The sequence below is a fragment of the Entelurus aequoreus genome, linkage group LG14, assembly GCF_033978785.1.
Source record: "Entelurus aequoreus isolate RoL-2023_Sb linkage group LG14, RoL_Eaeq_v1.1, whole genome shotgun sequence".
Classification (NCBI taxonomy): Eukaryota; Metazoa; Chordata; class Actinopteri; order Syngnathiformes; family Syngnathidae; genus Entelurus; species Entelurus aequoreus.
Window position 1 is genome coordinate 37,534,666 of NC_084744.1, and position 22,500 is coordinate 37,557,165.

Here is a 22,500-nt window from a genome sequence, read left to right on the forward strand (position 1 = left end):
TTTAAAGATGATAAAAAAACGCCAGCAAGACGCGGCTAATGGGAGTCCCCGTTGTAGCCTTCAACACCCTCCAACATTTTGTATACACACTGCAAGTCTAAATATAATGTAGTAGCAGACATAACAATATGTAATATGTACAATATTTACCGTATTTTGGTCATTTTAAGCAATTCTGGAACTTATTTCCTCTGCGCATTTATTTTTGTTTCCATAGCAGCGCACTTCTGACTTCTGGCAACAAATGTGTGTTCCTAGTTTCGGAAACAAACGCAAGTATGTTCAAATCATGGCAGACTTGGTGACTGACAACGAAGACGAATATTTTTGGACAAATGAGGATTCACAACCTTATCTTTTTTTAACCTGAATATATGGAGGATGAACAGCTGGTTATAGAAGCGAGCACAAAGAAGAGGGTGAAACGTTGGAGCAGACAGAAGCCGAGAGAGTGAGGTCGGCGTGAATTGACGCCGTAAACGTGGAACTTGGAGCAAAGCTACAGTCGTGGTCAAAAGTTTACATACACTTGTAAAGAACATAAAGTCATGGCTGTCTTGAGTTGGTTTTCTGAAACAAAAATTGAGCTGTTTGGCCACAATACCCAGCAATATGTTTGGAGAAAAGGTGAGGCCTTTAATCCCAGTCAAGCATGGTGGTGGTAGTATTGTGCTCTAGGCCTGTTTGCTGCCAATGGAACTTGTGTTTTAAATGGGACAATGAAAAAGGAGGATTACCTCCAAATTCTTCAGGACAACCTAAAATCATCAGCCTGGAGGTTGGGTCTTGGGCGCAGTCGGGTGTTCCAACAGGACACTGACCCCAAACACACATCAAAAGTGGTAAAGGAATGGCTAAATCAGGCTAGAATTAAGGTTTTAGAATGGCCTTCCCAAAGTCCTGACTTAAATGTATGGACAATGCTGAAGAAACAAGTCCATGTCAGAAAACCAACAAATTTAGCTGAACTGCACCAATTTTTTCAAGAGGAGTAGTCGAAAATTCAAACAGAAGCTTGCCAGAAGCTTGTGGATGGCTACCAAAAGCGCCTTATTGCAGTGAAACTTGCCAAGGGACATGTAACCAAATATTAACATTGCTGTATGTATACTTTTGACCCAGCAGATTGGGTCACATTTTCAGTACATCCATAATAAATTCATAAAATAACCAAACTTCATGAATGTTTTTTGTGACAAAAAAGTATGTGCTCCAATCACTCTATCACAAAAAAATAAGAGTTGTAGAAATGATTGGAAACTCAAGACAGCCACGGCATTATGTTCTTTACAAGTGTATGTAAACTTTTGATCGTGACTGTATTTCGACAAAAATGGGGTGCTCGCCCAAAACACACCGCAAAAAACATCCCCAGCCAGCAGGACCAAAGAGACTACTGTCCATCGATTAAGTCACTAAAATATTGATAAGGATTGTAAACAATAGGCAAAATTCCAAAAAAGTGCAGTTCCCCTTAACAGCTGTGGCTGTAAGCTACCTCCCAATGTAGTTTCATTATTAACGCCACAGGATGGCAGTAGCAGCAATGCAACATTGATTTTGTTAGTTTTTGTTTTCTCAATTTTTGTTCTTTATATTAAACTCTTAATTAAACAGTGCATGTGTACCTAATGAATCATTTCATTTAGTAGGCGCATTTTCAACCGAGCTACAGCTGAGACATAAGAGTATGACTCAGGTTCCACTGAGGTTTGCACATTCCCAAATGTGCAATGTTAATTATTTTCACGTTGCACAGATAAGTAACCACCAAGAGTGTCCTACCACTGATTAACACCTTGCACCTTCCTCATGTAGTCACGACAAGGACTCATAGCTGTAGAGCCACAGGAGTCACTAGCAGAAGAGTGTCAATACAAGTCCCAGTTTTAAAGTTCCATGTTTGCTGTTGTGGACTAAAATGTAACTTCGTTCCTTGTACGTGTCTCTCAATATTCTGATTGAACCAGAGGAACATTTTGCATGCAGGTTTGTTTGCTTTTTAGCTGAATTGATGGAGCGGCGGCGTCTCGGCAGAGGTGCTGAATAAAAGAAATTAATTCGTTGCCAGTGCTGGGTGCCAGTGAACGTGAGGTGCATGCCTGTGTCAGATCAGTGGGGTGGAACTGATGGTGGGCATGTTCAACACAAGGCCACTGCGAGGAGGAAGATGATAAGACGTACAGTATTTTGGTTTCGTGTAATGAATGGGAGTATGTATTGAATTGAAATGTGTGAAATAATGCATTTTTAAGTAGAATAATCAGTATAGTTGTGGCAATTGTGCACATCTGTCCTCTGTCAGCATTTTACTTCTGCTGCAAATAACCAAATTATAAGGTGCAATGCTGCTATCTAGTGGACAAAATGTTTAGAGCATGTGTTTGATTTTTATCCCTCATGAAATGTTGTTGCAACTGCTGCTACTAATAATTATTTATACAAACGCGTGTGGTAAGCTAATTGTATATTAACTATATGGAAATGAAACATATCATTGACATAAAATTATCATTATTGTATGATTCAAAGAAAAATTAAACATGCGGTTTATACACTCCACTAATTGGTAGCATTTTTAAAGTTTTAAACAACAGTTATTACTATTAGTATACTTTAAAACATTTTTGTTGGAACAACATTGTTATTACTATTAGTATACATTAAAACATTTTTTGTTGGACTTTTCCTAATAATCGGAATGTATATATATATATATATATATATATATATATATATATATATATATATATATATATATATATATATATATATATATATATATATATATATATATATATATATATATATATATACATACATATATATATACATACATACACACATATATACATATACACACAAATGTATATATACATTCATATATATATGTATACATCCATACATATATATACACATATGCATATATATACACACATATACATATATATACACATATACATATGTACATACATATACATACACATATATACATATACAAATACATACATATATATAATACTGTATATATATACACATATATATGTACACATACATATATACACATACATATATACATACTGTACATACATACACACATTATATATATATATATATATATATATATATATATATATATATATATATATATATATATATATATATACATACACATACGAATGCAGCTGAGATAGGTCAATAGCACCACCCGCGACCCGGAAAGGGACAAGCGGTAAGATATGGATGGATGGATGGATATTTCAAGAAAGTTAATTACAGTCATCGGTCACACCATTTGGTACATTTGCACGATAACATTTTCCCTGTGCTACACAATCACATAGACATGTTCAATTAAAATAAATCATAAAGTATTATTTTATTTATGTATTGTTTTTTTTTTACCCTCATACATTTAGGCTACACATTCTTTAGATATTAGGTGTCTACTGTAGGCAATAAAGATAATTAAAAAAAAAATTCAATAAAAAGCTGAATAAAATATATAAAATATTTTTGACCATTTTTAATGTTTACATTAATATATACTGTATATATATATATATTTTTTTTTTATATTTTTTTTAATTTATGTTTTTTTTTTTTAATCTCCCCCCCCCCCGCATTTTTACGCACTTCCCCTTTAAATCGTCCTCCACATGCTTCTCGAGGCGTCAGTGCGCCGTCTGCAGGCGGCACAGTGACGACCGATCCCGCTATGGAATACTCAAATTGATATTTCCATTTCAGTGTATTATATATTCGGCATGCTGCGCCGTGGCGGCAGAGGATAGCCGAGTGAAGGAAGGCACCATGCAAGAGGGCGACATGAGACCAGGACGACGAGGACAGTTTGACACTCCAAACGTGTGAGCTGCAAGGTGGGTCCGATGGTTTTCTCCATTGAACTGCTATCAAATCTGCTCCATCATAGGCATAAATAATACAAACAATAATCGGAATCATTATTGTATGAAACAAACATGTGTTTGTTTTTTGTTTTTTATTTGATCCCTATATGCATATGTTACTTAATATACTTCTAATGTAGCAATTTAATCTGGTAAATTATGTAATGTCCTCTCAAAACAAGGGCGTGTAACATAGGTATGCTGTCTTTTAAAAATATAATTTTTGTATTCAAATCCAACAAGGTCAGGTGAAATTGTAGAGGTAATATTGCTACACTATACAGAATATATTTAGTCACGGAGGATGGAGCTATAAGATGCTTGTTGCCATGGAGCCGCTAACCCCTTGTTGCCGTAGCAACAGCCAGCCATCATTTAGTGTAAGAATGTCGCCGTTAAAATTGCGTTTTAACTTATGATAGTTTTAATGTATATACAGTACACGATGTGTTGAAATGCACGATTGCAAATTAAATAGTGTAGTGGTTTGTGTGTTACATGATGCACGCGCGGTCCCACAGGTTTGCAGATTTGGCCGAAATTGTAGTAAATGGTCATTCACATACTGTGTCCTAGGGACACGCAATGAGCCATACGTCCACGTAAATGAGAAACAATGCTCGCTGAGGCTTGTCGTTCACATCCTGCTAAAATTTGGGTGCGTTAAATTACCATAAACGTGTCCTTATGTATGGAGGCTCAATGCAATATTAAGCAGTGCAGGTCTACGACCACAAAAATAAACATATTGTTATGATCAATGGTGGTGGTCTAAGTGTGCAGTTTCACTTGTTAATCATCAACTGCATTCAAGGCTGAATTTGATGCGGTTGTAAACAGACGGCGTGGTTTTTTTCCAGCCTGCACTCACGTCGACATAATTTTGCTCAACATACTGTAGTTTTGTCATCGATTTTGGTGGGGCATGTACTGTATTTGGTAAATAGTAAGTTAGTTTTGATGTAACTGTTGAACAACAGACAGGGAACCTTGTTTGGTAAAGGAGATCTATTTCCCCATCGTTCTAGAACACGTCTTTCTCTTTAATGTGCATTCAAAATAGTAAAAAAAAACTGCTAGTGCAAAGCAGGCAATGAGATTCATCTATACTCCCCTATACAGCCCTCGAAAAAAACATCCAAAAACTGTCAACAATGCTGCATTTACATGCCATGACCTGCATATTAACCAAGCAATAAGGACATTGTTATTGTAAGAGCTAACACAGACGAAGTACTTTTCTGGCGTTGTGACACATCGCCTAGCTCCTCCAACCACTAGCAAGTCGCCAGCTCTCCTGCTAGCTTGAGCTGCTAATAACCAGTGATGGGCAGTAACAAGCTACATGTAGTGAAGCTACGTAGCTTAGCTATTTTTAAATAGCGAGGTAGCTTACATCAAAGCTAAAAGCTACAAAGAGAGAAAATGGACTGCAAATCCAGGCCAAAAAATTATGGAGAAAATACAATGACCTGGTTGGATGAGAACATCCATACATACGGAGAAAATCCATGATGATTGGTTAGTCTTCGTATGATGAGTCGAAATAGGCTAAGGTTTGGGCTAAACATTATGGAGAGGTCAATCAGAGGCAAGATAAGGCGGTTCATCGAAACTAGTAAGCAAAATCATAACAGACAAGCACTTATGTCACATGACGACAAGGGAGTCGGAGACAAAGGGACGCTTCAAGCTGACTCCAAAAAAAAATAAAAATAAATATCCATCCATCCATCCATTTCCTACCGCTTATTCCCTTCGGGGTCGCGGGGGGCGCTGGAGCCTATCTCAGCTACAATTGGGCGGAAGGCGGGGTACACCCTGGACAAGTCGCCACCTCATCACAGGGCCAACACAGATAGACAAGACAACGTTCACACTCAAATTCACACACTTGGGCCAATTTAGTGTTGCCAATCAACCTATCCCCAGGTGCATGTCTTTGGAGGTGGGAGGAAGCCGGAGTACCCAAAGGGAACCCACGCAGTCACGGGGAGGACATGCAAACTCCACACAGAAAGATCCCGAGGCCGGGATTGAAAAATAACATTCTTGAAAACGGCAGAGAGATTCTCTCCTGCATATTAGATTTTTATTTTAGTGATGAAGACAACGTGCAGGAAACCCACCATAATGTGTGTCCTTGGCCATATTTAGACAAACGTATGAGTTTAGAGAAAACACTGCCCAAAACCTTAATTTTTTGTTGTTTACTATGTACACCAAAATCATAATTACTCTCTTCATCTAAGACGTACATCACAAACTTAGGAACACACATTAAGGTGAGTTGATTTCATGAAAAGTTTTACCGCACATAACTTTTACCAAATGTTCCCAAACAACACAAGTCATTGTTTTTTTTTTTGTCAAGATATAGATAGATACTGTTTTAGATGGATAGAAAATACATAACATTATAAGGATGGGCCAAAGAAAAGGCAAACTAAAATATATAAATACAGTGTGGTGCGGGGACCCAGAGAGTTAGTTCTTCTTGGTGTCATAACGTGAACTATGGGGTGTTTGTTTTCCCGAGATGCAAGAAAAGTAGGAGTGGACATGGCGTGAAGGTAAATACATATTTATTTTTACACTAACAAAAGAACAAACAAAAGGCACGCACAAGGCGGAGATAAAACTTGGCTGATGAAACAAAAACCAGCACAAAAAAAAACTATGGACATGAACAAATAAAACTTACTGTGACCAGAACGAACAGCATGAAACTATGGCAGCATGACAATGGCATGAGCAGAGTGAACAGACGTAAACAGAGTTAATGTCGCCAGGCTGACTGCCTGGCAACTACAAGTTTAAATACTCGTGATATGATTAGTGAAAACAGGTACGTGACTCAAAATGTGAAACAGGTGAAACTAATGGTTGCTACGGTGACAAAACAAGGGAGTGAGAAAGAAGGAACTAAGTGTAAAAAACCCAAACAGAACATAACTTAAACAAAACATGACCACAGACATGACACTTGGGTCCATTTGTACACTCTGGGTTACATTAACATTGATATTATATACAGTATGTGGGCCCACAGATATAAATGCCGTTAATTGGGGGTCTGTAGCTTAATGTATATCATTCTGTGGGTCATATATGTAGCTTTGAGGTAGCAAGCTACATTTGCGGTGTCACTTGTAGTGTAGCTTGCTACAATTTTCTGGGGATAGCTTCCTCTGAAGCTTAGCTACATTTAATCGAAAGTAGTTGTAGTTGTAGTTGTAGCTCAGTTTACTACATTTTCCAAGTAGCTTGCCCATCAATGCTAATAACACCGGAAGCGATAAATTAAGAAGAAGCTTGAGCTGCTTCTGTTAATGCTTGGTCATAAATCATCAATCTCACCTGTATAGTAGAAGGTTGTGGCACCAAGCTAGGAAGTTGGTCAACTTTGAAAACTGCTACAAACTTGATATTTTATGGCTCTCAAGTTGACTCTCAACAAATGGAACACAGCATAAAACCACTTTGCTTTGCAGACCATGCACCCGTCAATTATAGAAGACTGTGATTAGTTCAATAAGGGGCGCTAGTTGCATCATTATGTAAGTTGCTATTGATAGGTAACCCCTAATTAGGTCCTTTAAACTTTTATTGATTGATTTTTCATCATCCATCCTTCCATTTTCTACCGCTTGTCGCTCTTGGGGTCACGGTGTGTGTGTATATGGGGGGGTGGACTGGAGCCTATCCCAGCTGCACTCGGGGGGTAAGGCATTGTACACCCTGGATGAGTCGCCACCTCATCGCAGTGCCAACACAGATAAAAGGACAACGTTCACACCCAAATTCACACACTAGGGCCAATTTAGTGATGCCAATTAACGTGTTGTTTTTTAAATAATGTAAAGTAGGAAACTACACATTTGGTGGACATTCTTTTGTTTGTTTCACCCAAAACACAAACAAAGGTCATTTTTGTATACATTACCGTTCAAAAGTTTGGGGTCACCCAAACAATTTTGTGGAATAGCCTTCATTTCTAAGAACAAGAATAGACTGTTGAGATTCAGATGAAAGTTCTCTTTTTCTGGCCATTTTGAGCGTTTAATTGACCCCACAAATGTGATGCTCCAGAAACTCAATCTGCTCAAAGGAAGGTCAGTTTTGTAGCTTCTGTAACGAGCTAAACTGTTTTCAGATGTGTGAACATGATTGCACAAGGGTTTTCTAATCATCAATTAGCCTTCTGAGCCAATGAGCAAACACATTGTACCATTAGAACACTGGAGTGATAGTTGCTGGAAATGGGCCTTTATACACCTATGTAGATATTGCACCAAAAACCAGACATTTGCAGCTAGAATAGTCATTTACCACATTAGCAATGTATAGAGTGTATTTCTTTAAAGTTAAGACTAGTTTAAAGTTCTCTTCATTGAAAAGTACAGTGCTTTTCCTTCAAAAATAAGGACATTTCAATGTGACCCCAAACTTTTGAACGGTAGTGTACATATTTTTTACATAATGCATAAAACAGACACTGTAAAGCTACAGCCTTGAATAACATTGTCATTTTTCTTATTTGATTGGCGTCACTTACATGTCTGATTAAGTGAATCTAAGCAAGCGATGCATTTTATGTCTATGTTTCAGATGGCACAGCAGCTGTGCCTTTGACGGCGATCAAGCATCCTTCCCACGTCGACATCGTCTGATTAAGCGGCATCATGGCTTTTTGCAATGAAAGCCTGCTGGAGGGCTGCGACCTGATGGAGCCGGATGACGTCGTTGAAACCACAAAGAGCACCCCGTCCGACCCGGGGGCGCCTCTCATTTCGGTCACGTTGCGCGTGACTCTGGCCGCCGTAATGATCTTCATGATCACCATCGGATTCCTGGGTAACTCCATTGTGTGCTTGATCGTCTACCAGAAGCCGGCCATGCGGTCCGCCATCAACCTCCTCCTCGCCACGCTGGCCTTCTCGGACATCATGCTATCGCTCCTGTGCATGCCCTTCACCGCCGTCACGCTAGGGAGCGGCGACTGGAGTTTCGGGAGAGGATTCTGCCGCACCTCCATCATGCTTTACTGGCTCTTTGTCTTGGAGGGCGTGTCCATACTCCTCATCATCAGCGTGGACCGCTTTCTCATCATCGTACAGCGCCAGGACAAGTTGACGCCGCACAGAGCAAAGGTCTTGATTGCAGGTTCGTGGTTGTTAAGTTTATGCATCTCTTTACCGTCCGTCGTGGGCTGGAGGACAGGCGCAGCAGACATAGGGGATGCCTGGGCGCCGCAGTGCGTGCTGGGTTACAGTGAGTCCGTGGCCGACCGGGCCTATGCCATCCTCTTGGCGGTTGCGGTCTTCTTCGCCCCCTTTTCCGTCATGCTCTACTCTTACTTGTGCATCCTTAGCACAGTTCGCCACAACACCCTACGCGTCCACAGCCACGCCAGCGAGCACTCCTGCCTGCCGGCCCTCAACCAAGTCAGCAAACGGAGGCTCATCGGGCTGCAGAGACACCCCCACATTAAAGTGGACATGAGCTTCAAAACCAGGGCCTTCACCACCATCCTCATCCTGTTCGTGGGCTTCTCAGCATGCTGGCTGCCATACACCGTGGTGAGCCTGCTGGCCGTCTTCAGCCGCCGCTTCTACTACAGCCCGGCCTTCTACCCCATCAGCATAGGCGCCCTGTGGCTCAGCTACCTGAAGACGGTTTTCAATCCCATCATCTACTGCTGGAGGATCCGAAAGTTCCGGGAGGCGTGTCAGGAATTTGTCCCGAAAAGCTGCCGTCTGTGTCCAAAAGTGGTGGGACGGAGCCGAAGGAGGGTGCGACCAAGCAACATTTACGTCTGCAGCGAGACGCAGTCGGCAGTGTGAAACACGCAAAATGTCTACTTTTTATGGTTAATCTGATTATCAACAACAACTACATACAAATTTACCCCCTCTTGCTTGGGATTTTTACATCATCTGTGTTGGTTTTCACTACGGACATGTTGACTATTTTTTTACAGCGAAAACGTGTTAAGACGCCTCTGCTGGTTGCAGCCAAGTAGCCAACTCCATTTAAAGGCCATCAATTAACAATCAATATCACACAATTGACGGAATTGTTAACAGTTGAATAATTAATTTATTTTTTACTAGTAATGTTGTGGTTGAAAATGTCTATCTTAAATGTTACGAACCCCTGTTTCCATGCCACCAGTGTATCGAACAGAATAATGTTGCAATAACGAAGGCTATAGTTTAGCTTTCGACAGCTAACATGTTGACATTTTATTTAGAGCAGAAACGTGTTAAGACTTAATCAACAGCGCCTCTGCTGGTTGCACACTCCATTTAAAGGGGAACTGCACTTTTTTATTTTTATTTTGCCTATCGTTCACAATCATTATGAAAGACATTACGACGGATGTTTTTTTTAATCCATTTTAACTCATAAAACCCAATTAAAAACATTCAAAAACCGCCAACAATACTCTATTTACATTTCGTGACTTGAATATTTAGCAAGTATTGGTGATATTGTTTATAAGCGCTAACACACAACAAGCCGTGATCACAATCTATGTGAACAATATCGACTGATCAGCTGTATCCTAGCTTTCCTGCTTGTGGAAGTTTATTGTAGATCATAAATAATGCCTCTTACCTGGAGATTAGAAGGATGAGGATGTAATCCAACAAGTTGGTACACTTTGACAGCCTATTTAGACCTGAAATGGCGAAAAACGACACGTAAAGATGCTTGGTTCCATCTAAACGGGAATATAACAAGATTCCAACAGTCGGCATGCTAATGACAGCAGACATTGTACAGTAAGTGATGTTTTATTATACCTGTTGGCTCTCATGAAGTCTGAGGATGTAATCCAACAAGTTGGTACACTTTGACAGCCTATTTAGACCTGAAATGGCGAAAAACAACACGTAAAGATGCTTGGTTCCATCTAAACGGGAATATAACAAGATTCCAACAGTCGGCATGCTAATGACAACAGACATTGTACAGTAAGTGATGTTTTATTATGCCTGTTGGCTCTCATGAAGTCTGCAGTGACTTTTGATCAGTGATTTAGTTGAAAAAAGAAAGAAAGTTGGGATGCGTTTTTGAAATGCTCTGCAAATTCCAAAAATTATCAAAATATGTAAATATTAAATGTTATTATGAATGTGCCCGTTACGACATTACAAATATACTTACATAAATAATGTATATAAGACCTTAATAGAGGTGTTTGGATGTTTTTAGGCAGATTAAAGCGTCTCCCTTATGCTCCATTGTAAGCGGACTTTTGTTCGCATTTATTTAGTATTAAAAATGCATTAAAAAAAACTAAACATGTGTACATGTCTTACATAAGGATTGTGAATGATAGGCCAAATTCCCCAAAAAGTGCCAGATGGACAGATTGTTTTTGTTTTGTAGGGATGCATAATTTGTATTCCTGCTGTCGAAGCACTTCAGAGGAGGGAAGCTACACCATGCTCAGATACCAGTTTCACGCACTAATACCACAAAATGTGGATTCTTATGGTCATGGTTTGATTGTCAAAGATGTTTGGTAATGTAATCTGTGATATTTCTACCTGAAAAAATGCTTCTGATATTCTCTTACATGTTGAACAAGTTAATGGAATTCATACCTCTATCAACCAGAATAGGTTATAAAGCAATATGCACTTTATTTCAATCTGCTAGAAAACATTTATTTAGGTAAAAATATCACAGATTACAATGCAAAACATCTTTGACAAAGCATGATCGTAATGTTTATTTTGTTATGGTTGTTAGACCGGATTTGGGACGGTATAGCTCGGTTGGTAGAGCGGCCGTGCCAGCAACTTGAGGGTTGCAGGTTCGATCCCCGCTTCCGCCATCCTAGTCACTGCCGTTGTGTCCTTGGGCAAGACACTTTACCCACCTGCTCCCAGTGCCACCCACACTGGTTTAAATGTAACTTAGATATTGGGTTTCACAATGTAAAGCGCTTTGAGTCACTTGAGAAAAAGCGCTATATAAATGTAATTCACTTCACTTCATTTAACACGAAGCCCTATTATTGTGAACCCGGAAGTGTGTGATTGGGATGAGAAGAGGTGTTTTGACGACGTGAAAGTCTCAGATAAAAAATGTATCTAAACTTCCTGCTTACCGTCTTTCTTTTCTGATTAGCTTTTATTCCATCTTACTACAGCAGTTAGTGTAACAATCTACATGTTATGTTATCAATGCACTCAACCGTAATCCAAACAAGGAAGTAAAGCTTGTTCTCTCTGCAAATTAAAATAGTTTTGCCTTGTCAGGAGAACGACTTGCCATGGCTTTTGGACACAGGATTTCCATAATGTCCCCTTTTCCTTGTGCATTTCTGCTTGCTATTTACGAGCTTGTGGCTCAACAATAACTGAACGCCATTACATTCCCCACGCTACAGAATGGACCATGGGTCAAAAACGAGTCAGGACGCATGTGCATTAATAGTGCTTTATTATCGTGTTAACTTCGACAGCGCTAATTTATTGTGGTTTTTTTCACTGTTAATGTTATGGTTGAAAAATGTATCTCTAAAAATAAGGAGGAGGAATTGGGCTGTAGCTTGAGTTCCCATAATGCTGCTCTTCTATAAACAGCAAATTGGAGAATGGGAGAATGTCTCCCTGAATGTTCTGAACTCCTGTTTCTATGTCAGTGTTGTATTGAGCAAAATGAGGAGGAGTTGTGCCATAGCAACGTCTTTGTGGATGCAGCTCAACTTCCACAAGCTGATGCCATGCTGTCCGACAGCGAGCAAGTTGAAACTGAAGCAATAACGCCTCTGCTGGTTGCAATCAAGTACTGCACTTCTTTTGCACTCCAATTCATGAAGACGCGATTAATCAACGACACACAAATGACAGAATTAGGTCACTCAAGTTCACTGTTATTTGTTATAGGATGGGATCATTCCTATCTGAATGTTCTGAACTCCTGTTTTCATGTCAGTGTTGTATAGAGCAGAATGAGGAGGAGAGGTTGTGGTAGTTAAAAATCACATTGTCCTTTCTTAGACAGCAAACTAGCTGAGACTGAATCAACAGCGCCGCTGCTGGTATCAGCCAAGTACTGGGCTTCATTTTGCCTCAATTGTTTTAGAAAGACCCGAATAATCAGTTACATCCCAAAAAAAAAGCAAATTCTTAGCAATCGTTATCATGAATCAATTTAAAATGCCCATCGTAAGTGGTGATCATTACAATGTCAGTCATGTTTCTTTAAAAAAATGGGGGTAGTGATATTCTAAAACATTTGATTAGTATTTTGTAAACATATTGACTTGCATATACTTGACAAGGACAGAATAAGCCAAATAAACACATTTTAAAAACCACAGCCTTGTACTTGGTTCTCTGTTGTTTCCATTATATAAACAGAGCTGAGGTCACATGATATGAATATAGCGTTGCTGGGATACGGGAGACCGGCGTTCATTCCACTTGAGATTTTATGACGTGTGGCTGCTATACCAACTGAGGATAATAGTGAATAAACAATAAAGGACCTTTAATGTGGGTATAACAAAATACCAAGATGATGATGGGAATGGTTTAGGTAATTTTGAACAGGCTTAGGAAATGTACATAAAGGAACATCATATGTTTACAATTCTGAAAACGTCTTACTCCTTCTCCGAGTCTCAGCAATTACTGATATTCTGCACAAATAAATGTGACCTACACACTCCCCTGAACAACCAGCAGAGGGCACTGCAGGCTGAGTGGTCTGGGTCACAGAGCATTATTTGCATTATATGCAAAATGCCCGGAGTTCTCTGTACAAAAACAATCCACGTCTTTACAAAGAGAACGCACAACGGGCCTGAGCTAGCTAACGTTAGTGTTGTATTAGCTAATGCTAATTTATCCAGTTAATCTGAAAGACCATGCTAGCTGCTTATTTTATTGTATTAATGCCGTTTAATGACCTTGTCCCAATGTACCGGTAGATACTGATCTCTTATCAGGCTCAGTGCCCTCTGCTGGTTGTTCAGTGGAGTGTGTAGGTCACATTTATTTGTGCATCTGGTTTGTGGGAGGAATGTCACATCGACACAAAAGCAAAAAAAAGCGATCCACATATGCACATTCAATACAAATACAAAATCAAGCATATTTATATTCAAATCTCAAAAATATATTTACAAATACATGTTTATTTATAAAAATTCTTGATTCATTTGTATGTCACATTTTTATATTTATACATTTTATTCGTATATATTTTCAAACCTCAAAAAATATATTTAACAAATACGCGTTTATTTATACAAATTATTTATTTATTTGTATATCACATTTGTGTTTGTATATTTATTAATATATGCATATGTATTGATATCATATTGATGAATTGATTACTTGGATCCCGACTTAAACAAGTTGAAAAACTTATTCGGGTTTTTGATTGATTGATTGCTTTCCATCATTTTCATTGATTGATTGAAACTTTTATTAGTAGATTGCACAGTGAAGTACAGATTCCGTACAATTGACCACTAACTGGTAACACCCGAATAAGTTTTTCAACTTGTTTGAGTCGGGGTCCACCTAAAGGCCTATTGAAATTATTTTTTAAAATTTAAACGGGGATAGCAGATCCATTCTATGTGTCATACTTGATCATTTCGCGATATTGCCATATTTTTTCTGAAAGGATTTAGTAGAGAACATCGACGATAAAGTTCGCAACTTTTGGTCGCTGATAAAAAAAGCCTTGCCTGTACCCGAAGTAGCGTGACGTCACAGGTTGAAAGGCTCCTCACATTTCCCCATTGTTTACAATGCAGCGAGAGCGATTCGGACCGAGAAAGCGACGATTACCCCATTAATTTGAGCGAGGATGAAAGATTTGTGGATGAGGAACGTGAGAGTGAAGGACTAGAGTGCAGTGCAGGACGTATCTTTTTTCGCTCTGACCGTAACTTAGGTACAAGGTACAATTGGATTCCACACTTTCTCCTTTTTCTATTGTGGATCACGGATTTGTATTTTAAACCACCTCGGATACTATATCCTCTTGAAAATGAAAGTCGAGAACGCGAAATGGACATTCACAGTGACTTTTATCTCCACGACAATACATCGGCGAAGCTCTTTAGCTACGGAGCTAACGTGATAGCACATCGGGTTTAAATGCAGATAGAAACAAAAGAAATAAACCCCTGACTGGAAGGATAGACAGAAGATCAACAATACTATTAAACCATGGACCTGTAAATACACGGTTAATGCTTTTCAGGCTGGCGAAGCTTAACAATGCTGTTGCTAACGACGCCATTGAAGCTAACTTAGCAACGGGACCTCACAGAGCTATGTTAAAAACATTAGCTATCCACCTACGCCAGCCCTCATCTGCTCATCAACACCCGTGCTCACCTGCGTTCCAGCGATCGACAGAGCGACGATCATAGATGCGGTCGGCGGCCCGGAGACGGAAAAAGTCAAGGTGAGGTCAGGGCTAGCGCGTCTGCTATCCATCTCAAAGTCCTCCCGGTTGTGTTGCTATAGTCCGCCGCTAATACACCGATCCCACCTACAACTTTCTTCTTTGCAGTCTTCATTGTTCATTAAACAAATTGCAAAAGATTCACCAACACAGATGTCCAGAATACTGTGGCATTTTGAGATGAAAACAGAGCTTTTTGTTTTGGATTCAATGGTGTACCAATACTTCCGGTTCAACGATTAACATCACGCGCATACGTCATCATACACAGACGTTTTCAACCGGAAGTTTAGCGGGAAATTTAAAATTGCACTTTATAAGTTAACCCGGCCGTATTGGCATGTGTTGCAATGTTAAGATTTCATCATTGATATATAAACTATCAGACTGCGTGGTCGGTAGTAGTGGGTTTCAGTAGGCCTTTAAATTGATTAATGATACAGATTTATACTATTTTCATAATAGTCATCACACAAGATAACCATCAGAGTATATACATTGAATTATTTACATTATTTACAATCCGGGGTGTGGGATATGGAGGGGGGGGGGTTAGGTTTGGTTGGTATCAACACTTCAGTCATCAACAATTGCATCATCAGAGAAATGGACATTGGAACAGTGTAGGACTGACTTGGTAGGATATGTACAGCAAGTAGTGGACACAGAGAGAGAGATCAGAGAGTATAAGAAAAAGTGTCTACATTTGATTATTTACATTTGATTATTTACAATCTGAAGAGGTATGATGAGGAAGGGGAAGGGAGGGGAGGGTGTTAGTTTAGGGTTGAGGTTGCCTGGAGGTGTTCTTTTAGTGCGGTTTTGAAGGAGGATAGAGATGCCCTTTCTTTTACACCTGTTGGGAGTGCATTCCATATTGATGTGGCATAGAAAGAGAATGAGTTAAGACCTTTGTTAGATCGGAATCTGGGTTTAACGTGGTTAGTGAAGCTCCCTCTGGTGTTGTGGTTATGGCGGTCATTTACGTTGAGGAAGTAGTTTGACATGTACTTCAGTATCAGGGAGGTGTAGCTGATTTTATAGACTAGGCTTAGTGCAAGTTGTTTTACTCTGTTATCACATTTGTATTTGCATATTTATTAATATATGCATATGTATTAATATCATATTGATATACAGTATATAAGTTCCATACATTGGTGGGACTGGCGAAAGTTAAGTAGGATAAAATGTGGTCGGTTATAAATTATCTATTGTCTCTGTGCGGCCCGGTAGCAAATGTGTCACGGGACCATCCATCCATCCATTTCCTACCGCTTGTCCCTTTCGGGGTCACTGCTGTAGTATTTTTGATGGGTTTGTAATGCTTCTCCAGTTCAACAGATGGCAGTGTTAAAGATAAATAACACCAAAAAAGAAGTATAGGTGACGAGGAGCATGCTGGGAAATAGCAAACATGGCGACCTCTGGTGAGTTAGCCGGCAAAGCTACTTCTGCCTCAGAAGTGGATGTTTTATTGCACCCTGAGCTGCTATCTCAGGATTTTCTCCAGCTAATCTTAAGTGAGGTGAGGCATTGATTCCCAAAATTGACATTTAGGGTGTGTCGTATGAAGTAGATAGAGGGGAAAAAGGCTACGGCGGTTAGCATGTGAAGCTAACAGTCGATGGCGGCTGTGTTCGATGACTCGTCAAACGGACGACTAGAACTGACCTCTTCTTGTTCGTGCTCCAGAAAAAGGTCAGCTGCAGAGATTGCAGCAGTCGCGACCAGCTCGTAGACCTCTATATACGACATGTTATCCCCCGGCCGCAGCGGACGTTGCCCAACAACCGCTGGGGAAAGAGGATGGCGAAAGGCCGAGGGAAGCTGACACCGCCCGGCGTGCAAGCAAACAGGTGAATTGACAAACCGAGCGCACCCAAAAGCGCGGTTTAAATACTTTAAGTCCGCCCAAAATAGGTCTTCCTTTATTTTTCGTAGTAATCATATTTTTTTATTGTAATGTTTCTACTTTATTCTCTTCATTTTCTCTCTCACATTGCTAGTATGATGGCTTCATTCTCACAAAATGTAAACTCATACAACAATTCTTCTCAACAAAAGAGGAAAAAATTGTCAATCAATCATCCATCCATTTTCTACTACTTGTCCCTTTCGGGGTGGCGGGGGGTGCTGGAGCCTATCTTAGCTGCATTCGAGCGGAAGATAGTAGATTTAAGAACTACCACAACGGCTGCGATGGCGGAAGAAGGCTGCAGCAGAAAAGGGTTAAAGCGATTCTGTCAAGGATCGTGTGGTGCACCAGTTTCCCCACGTTAAACTAAGTCACGCACAGGCATCCTCCATAAAGGGATACACCCCTCCCGGGAGGATCGTCATACTCATTCGAGTGACCGCCGATGACACCCTGGACAAGTCGCCACCTCATACAGATAGACAGACAACATTCACACTCACATTCACACTCTAAGGCCAATTTAGTGTTGCCAATCAACCTATCCCCAGGTGCATGTTTTTGGAGGTGGGAGGAAGCCGGAGTACCCGGAGGGAACCCACGCAGTTACGGGGAGAACATGCAAACTCCCAACACTAAGATCCCGAGTCCGGGATTGAACTCAGGACCTTTTGTATTGTGAGGCACATGCCTTTGTTTCACTTTATGTTGCTGGTAAATAATATGGTTGTAGTAGTAGGCTAAAGTTAAATTATTTAGTATGCACTAATTAAAGGGGCAGAGCTTTAAGAGACATTTTAGCTTTTATATTTTATAAGATATATTTTTTGTAAGAACCACAATTAATAAATATATTTCAGTGAATAACTTATTGTTCATATCTGTATATAAATATGTACATAAAGTGTTGTAATTATATTGTAAAATGGATGGATGGACGTTTAAAACAAAACTGTTATTATTAATTAGTAAGTATACATTTTTTGAGCCTTTTTAGAGAAAATCATATCATTGTAGTAAATTATGCAAATTACTTGATGTCATGGTGACCACGCCCATAGCCACGCCCCCACCGCCACAGGTATCTTGGCAGTTTATGGGAAACACTGAAGTTTATTTATATAGCCCTAAATCACGAGTGTCTCAAAGGGCCGCACAAGCCACAACGACATCCATGGCTCAGATCCCACATCAGGGCAAGGAAAAACTCAACCCAATGGGCTACAATTAGAAACCTTGGAGGGGGCCGCCGATGTGGGTGGTGCAATGGACGTAGAGTGGATCTAGTTAATAGTGTGAGAGTCCAGTCCATAGTGGGGCCAGCAGGAGATCATCTTGAGTGGAGACAGGTCAGCAGCGCAGAGACGTCCCCAACCGATGCACAGATGAGTGGTCCACCTCGGGTCCCGACTTTGAACAGCTAGCGCGTCATCTGTGCTCACCTATTAACCTCTCCACGCAGGAGAGGGTGCAGAGCAGAAGCAGAAAAGAGACGGCAGATCATCTGGTTTAAAAGGGGGTTCTATTTAAAGGCTAGAGTATACAAATGAGTTTTAAGATGGGACTTAAATGCTTCTACTGAGGTAGCATCTCTAACTGTTACCGGGAGGGCATTCCAGAGTACTGGAGCCCGAATAGAAAACGCTCTATAGCCCGCAGACTTTTTTTGGGGGGGCTCTGGGAATCACTAATAAGCAGGAGTTCTTTGAACACAGATTTCTTGCCGGGACATATGGTACAATACAATCAGCAAGATAGGGTGGAGCTAGACAGTGTAGTATTTTATACGTAAGTAGTAAAACCTTAAAGTCGCATCTTAAGTGCACAGGAAGCCAGTGCAGGTGAGCCAGCATAGGCGTAATATGATCAAACTTTCTTGTTCTTGTCAAAATGTAATGTAATTTAAATCATTTGTGCGCATGTACAACACTTAAGACCTTCAGTATATCAGTATGTGGAATTCAATTATGGATGGATTAAGCAAAGAAATGAAACAATGTACTAATATGATCCACTTCAAGAAACTCTTCAAACTTAAAGTGTTTACAAAGTACAAAGAAGAAGAACTATGATAAACATTCTGAATGTATTTCATCCATCCATTCATTTTCAGTGAACACCTGCTAGTGAATCCTGCTAGCCTTGCTAATTCGAATGTGTTTTCCACATTAAGTGTATAGTAGAAGACTCTAGAAGAACGCAGACATTGTCTTTCGCACACGGAACGAATCGGGATTAGGGGCCAGCCTCGTTGACTTTATTGGAGCTAGCTAGCTGCTAAGCTAGCGCGGAGAAAGGCAGCGCCGGTCAGAAGGTAAGTAGGAAGCTACTCCCGCAGACCGCGACCACTTCCCTGAGGACAGCAGGAACTTCACTCGGTGACAGAAAACACTGTGAGTAATGGCTTCCTGCGCGTCTTGCACCATACTCACGGAGAGGTTGGCTCTGCTAGAGGGCCGTGTCCGCCAGTTAGAGCAGAGTAATGTCGTAACTTTAGATGTTGCGGACACATCTGCTAGCGTTAGCTGTAGCGAGCTAACTAGCCCAGCTTGTAGCAGTCCTAAGCGGCCTACAAGCTATGGTGTACCGGTTGAGACGCATAATAGATTTAGCTCTTTAGCTAGTCCTACACCCCAGTCTACCGGGCACCACACCTTAGTCATAGGGGACTCCATCACCCGAAACATAAAGCTTAGCAAACCAGCCACAGTAAAGTGTATCCCCGGGGCCAGAGCACCTGACATTGAAGCTAATCTTAGGGAGCTAACTCGCAACAGGCCTAGTAAACACGTACGACAGGCTAATCGCACCACTAATTATGCGAATATAGTTGTACACGTTGGCTCCAATGACACTAGAATGAGACAGTCAGAGATTACAAAGAGAAACATAGCCAGGACTTGTGATCTCGCCAGAAAGATGTCCAGGCATCGAGTAATTGTCTCTGGCCCCCTGCCTGCGAGAGGCAATGATGAGAGATATAGCAGATTAGTCTCGCTTAACAAGTGGCTGGCTAGCTGCTGTAGGCAACAGGGACTAACGTTTATTGATAACTGGCCCTCTTTCTGGGGCAAACCAGGCTTGCTGATGAGAGACGGCCTTCACCCTAACCAGGAAGGCGCCATCATCCTGCCTAGAAACATAGACTACTATTTAAGTCTCACTTGACTGACTACACTAGAGCAAGCCCGGTCACAGGCAATTACAATGTCTGTTAGTCCGGGTGAGGAGTCAGTTAAGCTAGAACTAGCCAGCGCCAGGCTGGATAATCCATGTACGCATAGCAATTCTCTTAGAATAATACACAATTCACATAATGTTTTTTCTGTTGTGTCTGTGTCAGAGGTGGACATGCATTCTACTGAGGTGGCAAATTATGATATGTCCAGTCTATTGCAGCACCAAGCAAACAATCGGAAAATTCCCGTCATATTGCCACTACGGATAATCTTAACAAAAACTCGTCAAAACAGCCCAATACCTATAATATGGGCTTTTTAAACATAAGATCATTGTCTCCCAAGGCGTTATTGGTTAATGAGGTCATTAGAGACAACAATCTTAACGTCATTGGTCTTAGCGAAACCTGGCTCAAACCAGACGAATTTTTTGCGCTCAATGAGGCATCTCCTCCTAACTATACGAATGCGCATGTTGCCCGTCCTCTTAAAAGGGGAGGGGGTGTCGCACTAATATACAATGAAAATTTCAACCTTACCCCTAACCTAAATAATAAATATAAATCGTTTGAGGTGCTTACTATGAGGTCTGTCACACCGCTACCTCTCGACCTGGCTGTTATCTACCGCCCCCCTGGGCCCTATTCAATCAATCAATCAATCAATGTTTATTTATATAGCCCTAAATCACAAGTGTCTCAAAGGGCTGTACAAGCCACAACGACATCCTCGGTACAGAGCCCACATACGGGCAAGGAAAAACTCACCCCAGTGGGACGTCGGTGAATGACTATGAGAAACCTTGGAGAGGACCGCATATGTGGGTAACCCCCCCATTCGGACTTTATCAGTGAATTCTCAGAGTTCGTTGCTGATCTAGTGACGCACGCCGACAATATAATCATAATGGGGGACTTTAATATCCATATGAATACCCCATCGGACCCTCAGTGCGTGGCGCTCCAAACCATAATTGATAGCTGTGGTCTTACACAAATAATACATGAACCCACACATCGCAACGGTAATACAATAGATCTAGTGCTTGTCAGGGGTGTCACCACCTCCAAAGTTATGATACTTCCATATACTAAAGTAATGTCCGATCATTACCTTATAAAATTTGAAGTTTTGACTCATTGTCAACAAGCTAATAATAATAATAACTGCTATAGCGGCCGCAACATTAATGCTGCCACAACGATGACTCTTGCTGACCTACCGCCTTCGGTAATGGCACCATTCCCAAATTATGTCGGCTCTATTGATAACCTCACTAACAACTTTGACAATGCCTTGCGCGAAATTATTGATAGTATAGCACCGCTAAAGCAAAAAAGGGCCCCTAAAAGGCGCACCCCATGGTTTACAGAAGAAATTAGAGCTCATAAATTATCATGTAGAAAACTGGAACGCAAATGGCGCGCGACTAAACTTGAGGTTTTCCATCAAGCATGGAGTGATAGTTTAATAACTTATAAACGCATGCTTACCTTAGCTAAAGCTAAATACTACTCAAATCTCATCCGCCTCAACAAAAACGATCCTAAATTTCTGTTTAGTACAGTAGCATCGCTACCCCAACAAGGGACTCCTCCCAGTAGCTCCACCCACTCGGCAGATGATTTTATGAATTTCTTTAATAAGAAAATTGAACTCATTAGAAAGGAGATTAAAGACAACGCATCCCAGCTACAACTGGGTTCTATTAACACAAATACGACTGTATATACGACGGACACTGCCCTCCAAAATAGTCTCTCTATTTTTGATGAAATAACATTAGAGGAATTATTACAGCGTGTAAGTGGGATAAAACAAACAACATGTTTACTTGACCCACTTCCTGGGAAACTTATCAAGGAACTGTTTGTATTATTAGGTCCATCAGTGTTAAATATTATAAACTTATCACTTTCCTCCGGCACTGTTCCCCTAGCATTCAAAAAAGCGGTTATTCATCCTCTGCTCAAAAGACCTAACCTCGATCCTGACCTCATGGTAAACTACAGACCGGTCTCCCACCTTCCGTTTA

The 22,500-nt window shown here is 40.6% G+C and overlaps 3 protein-coding genes across 7 annotated transcripts in view; 2 read left to right on the top strand and 1 right to left on the bottom strand.

The window, feature by feature from the left end:
• mfsd9 (major facilitator superfamily domain containing 9) overlaps positions 1–17,224 on the bottom strand; it is a 123,643-nt gene extending 106,419 nt beyond the window's left edge. For 4 of the 5 annotated variants that reach the window (XM_062069802.1, XM_062069800.1, XM_062069801.1 and 1 more), the window contains exons 1-3: positions 17,043–17,224; positions 10,724–10,791; positions 10,536–10,599 (exon numbers count right to left, since the gene is read on the bottom strand). The gene's annotated coding sequence lies outside the window, so the exon portion shown is untranslated. The remainder of the gene's footprint in view (positions 1–10,535; positions 10,600–10,723; positions 10,792–17,042) is intronic. The other variant, XM_062069803.1, reaches the window with a different exon arrangement.
• gpr45 (G protein-coupled receptor 45) lies at positions 3,691–13,240 on the top strand. Its single transcript, XM_062069805.1, has 2 exons — positions 3,691–3,881; positions 8,523–13,240. Exon 2 carries the CDS (start codon positions 8,597–8,599, stop codon positions 9,755–9,757), a length of 1,161 nt encoding a protein of 386 aa, XP_061925789.1. The 5' UTR covers positions 3,691–3,881; positions 8,523–8,596; the 3' UTR covers positions 9,758–13,240.
• lg14h2orf49 (linkage group 14 C2orf49 homolog) overlaps positions 16,740–22,500 on the top strand; it is an 18,262-nt gene continuing 12,501 nt past the window's right edge. Inside the window, exons 1-2 of the mRNA XM_062069807.1 lie at positions 16,740–16,896; positions 17,064–17,227. Of these exons, the coding sequence (XP_061925791.1) occupies positions 16,786–16,896; positions 17,064–17,227 (275 nt within the window). The 5' untranslated portion in view covers positions 16,740–16,785. The remainder of the gene's footprint in view (positions 16,897–17,063; positions 17,228–22,500) is intronic.

Excerpts from the sequence above, each read along its gene's own strand:
- gpr45 (XM_062069805.1), top strand. The coding sequence starts at position 8,597 with ATGGCTTTTTGCAATGAAAGCCTGCTGGAGGGCTGCGACCTGATGGAG.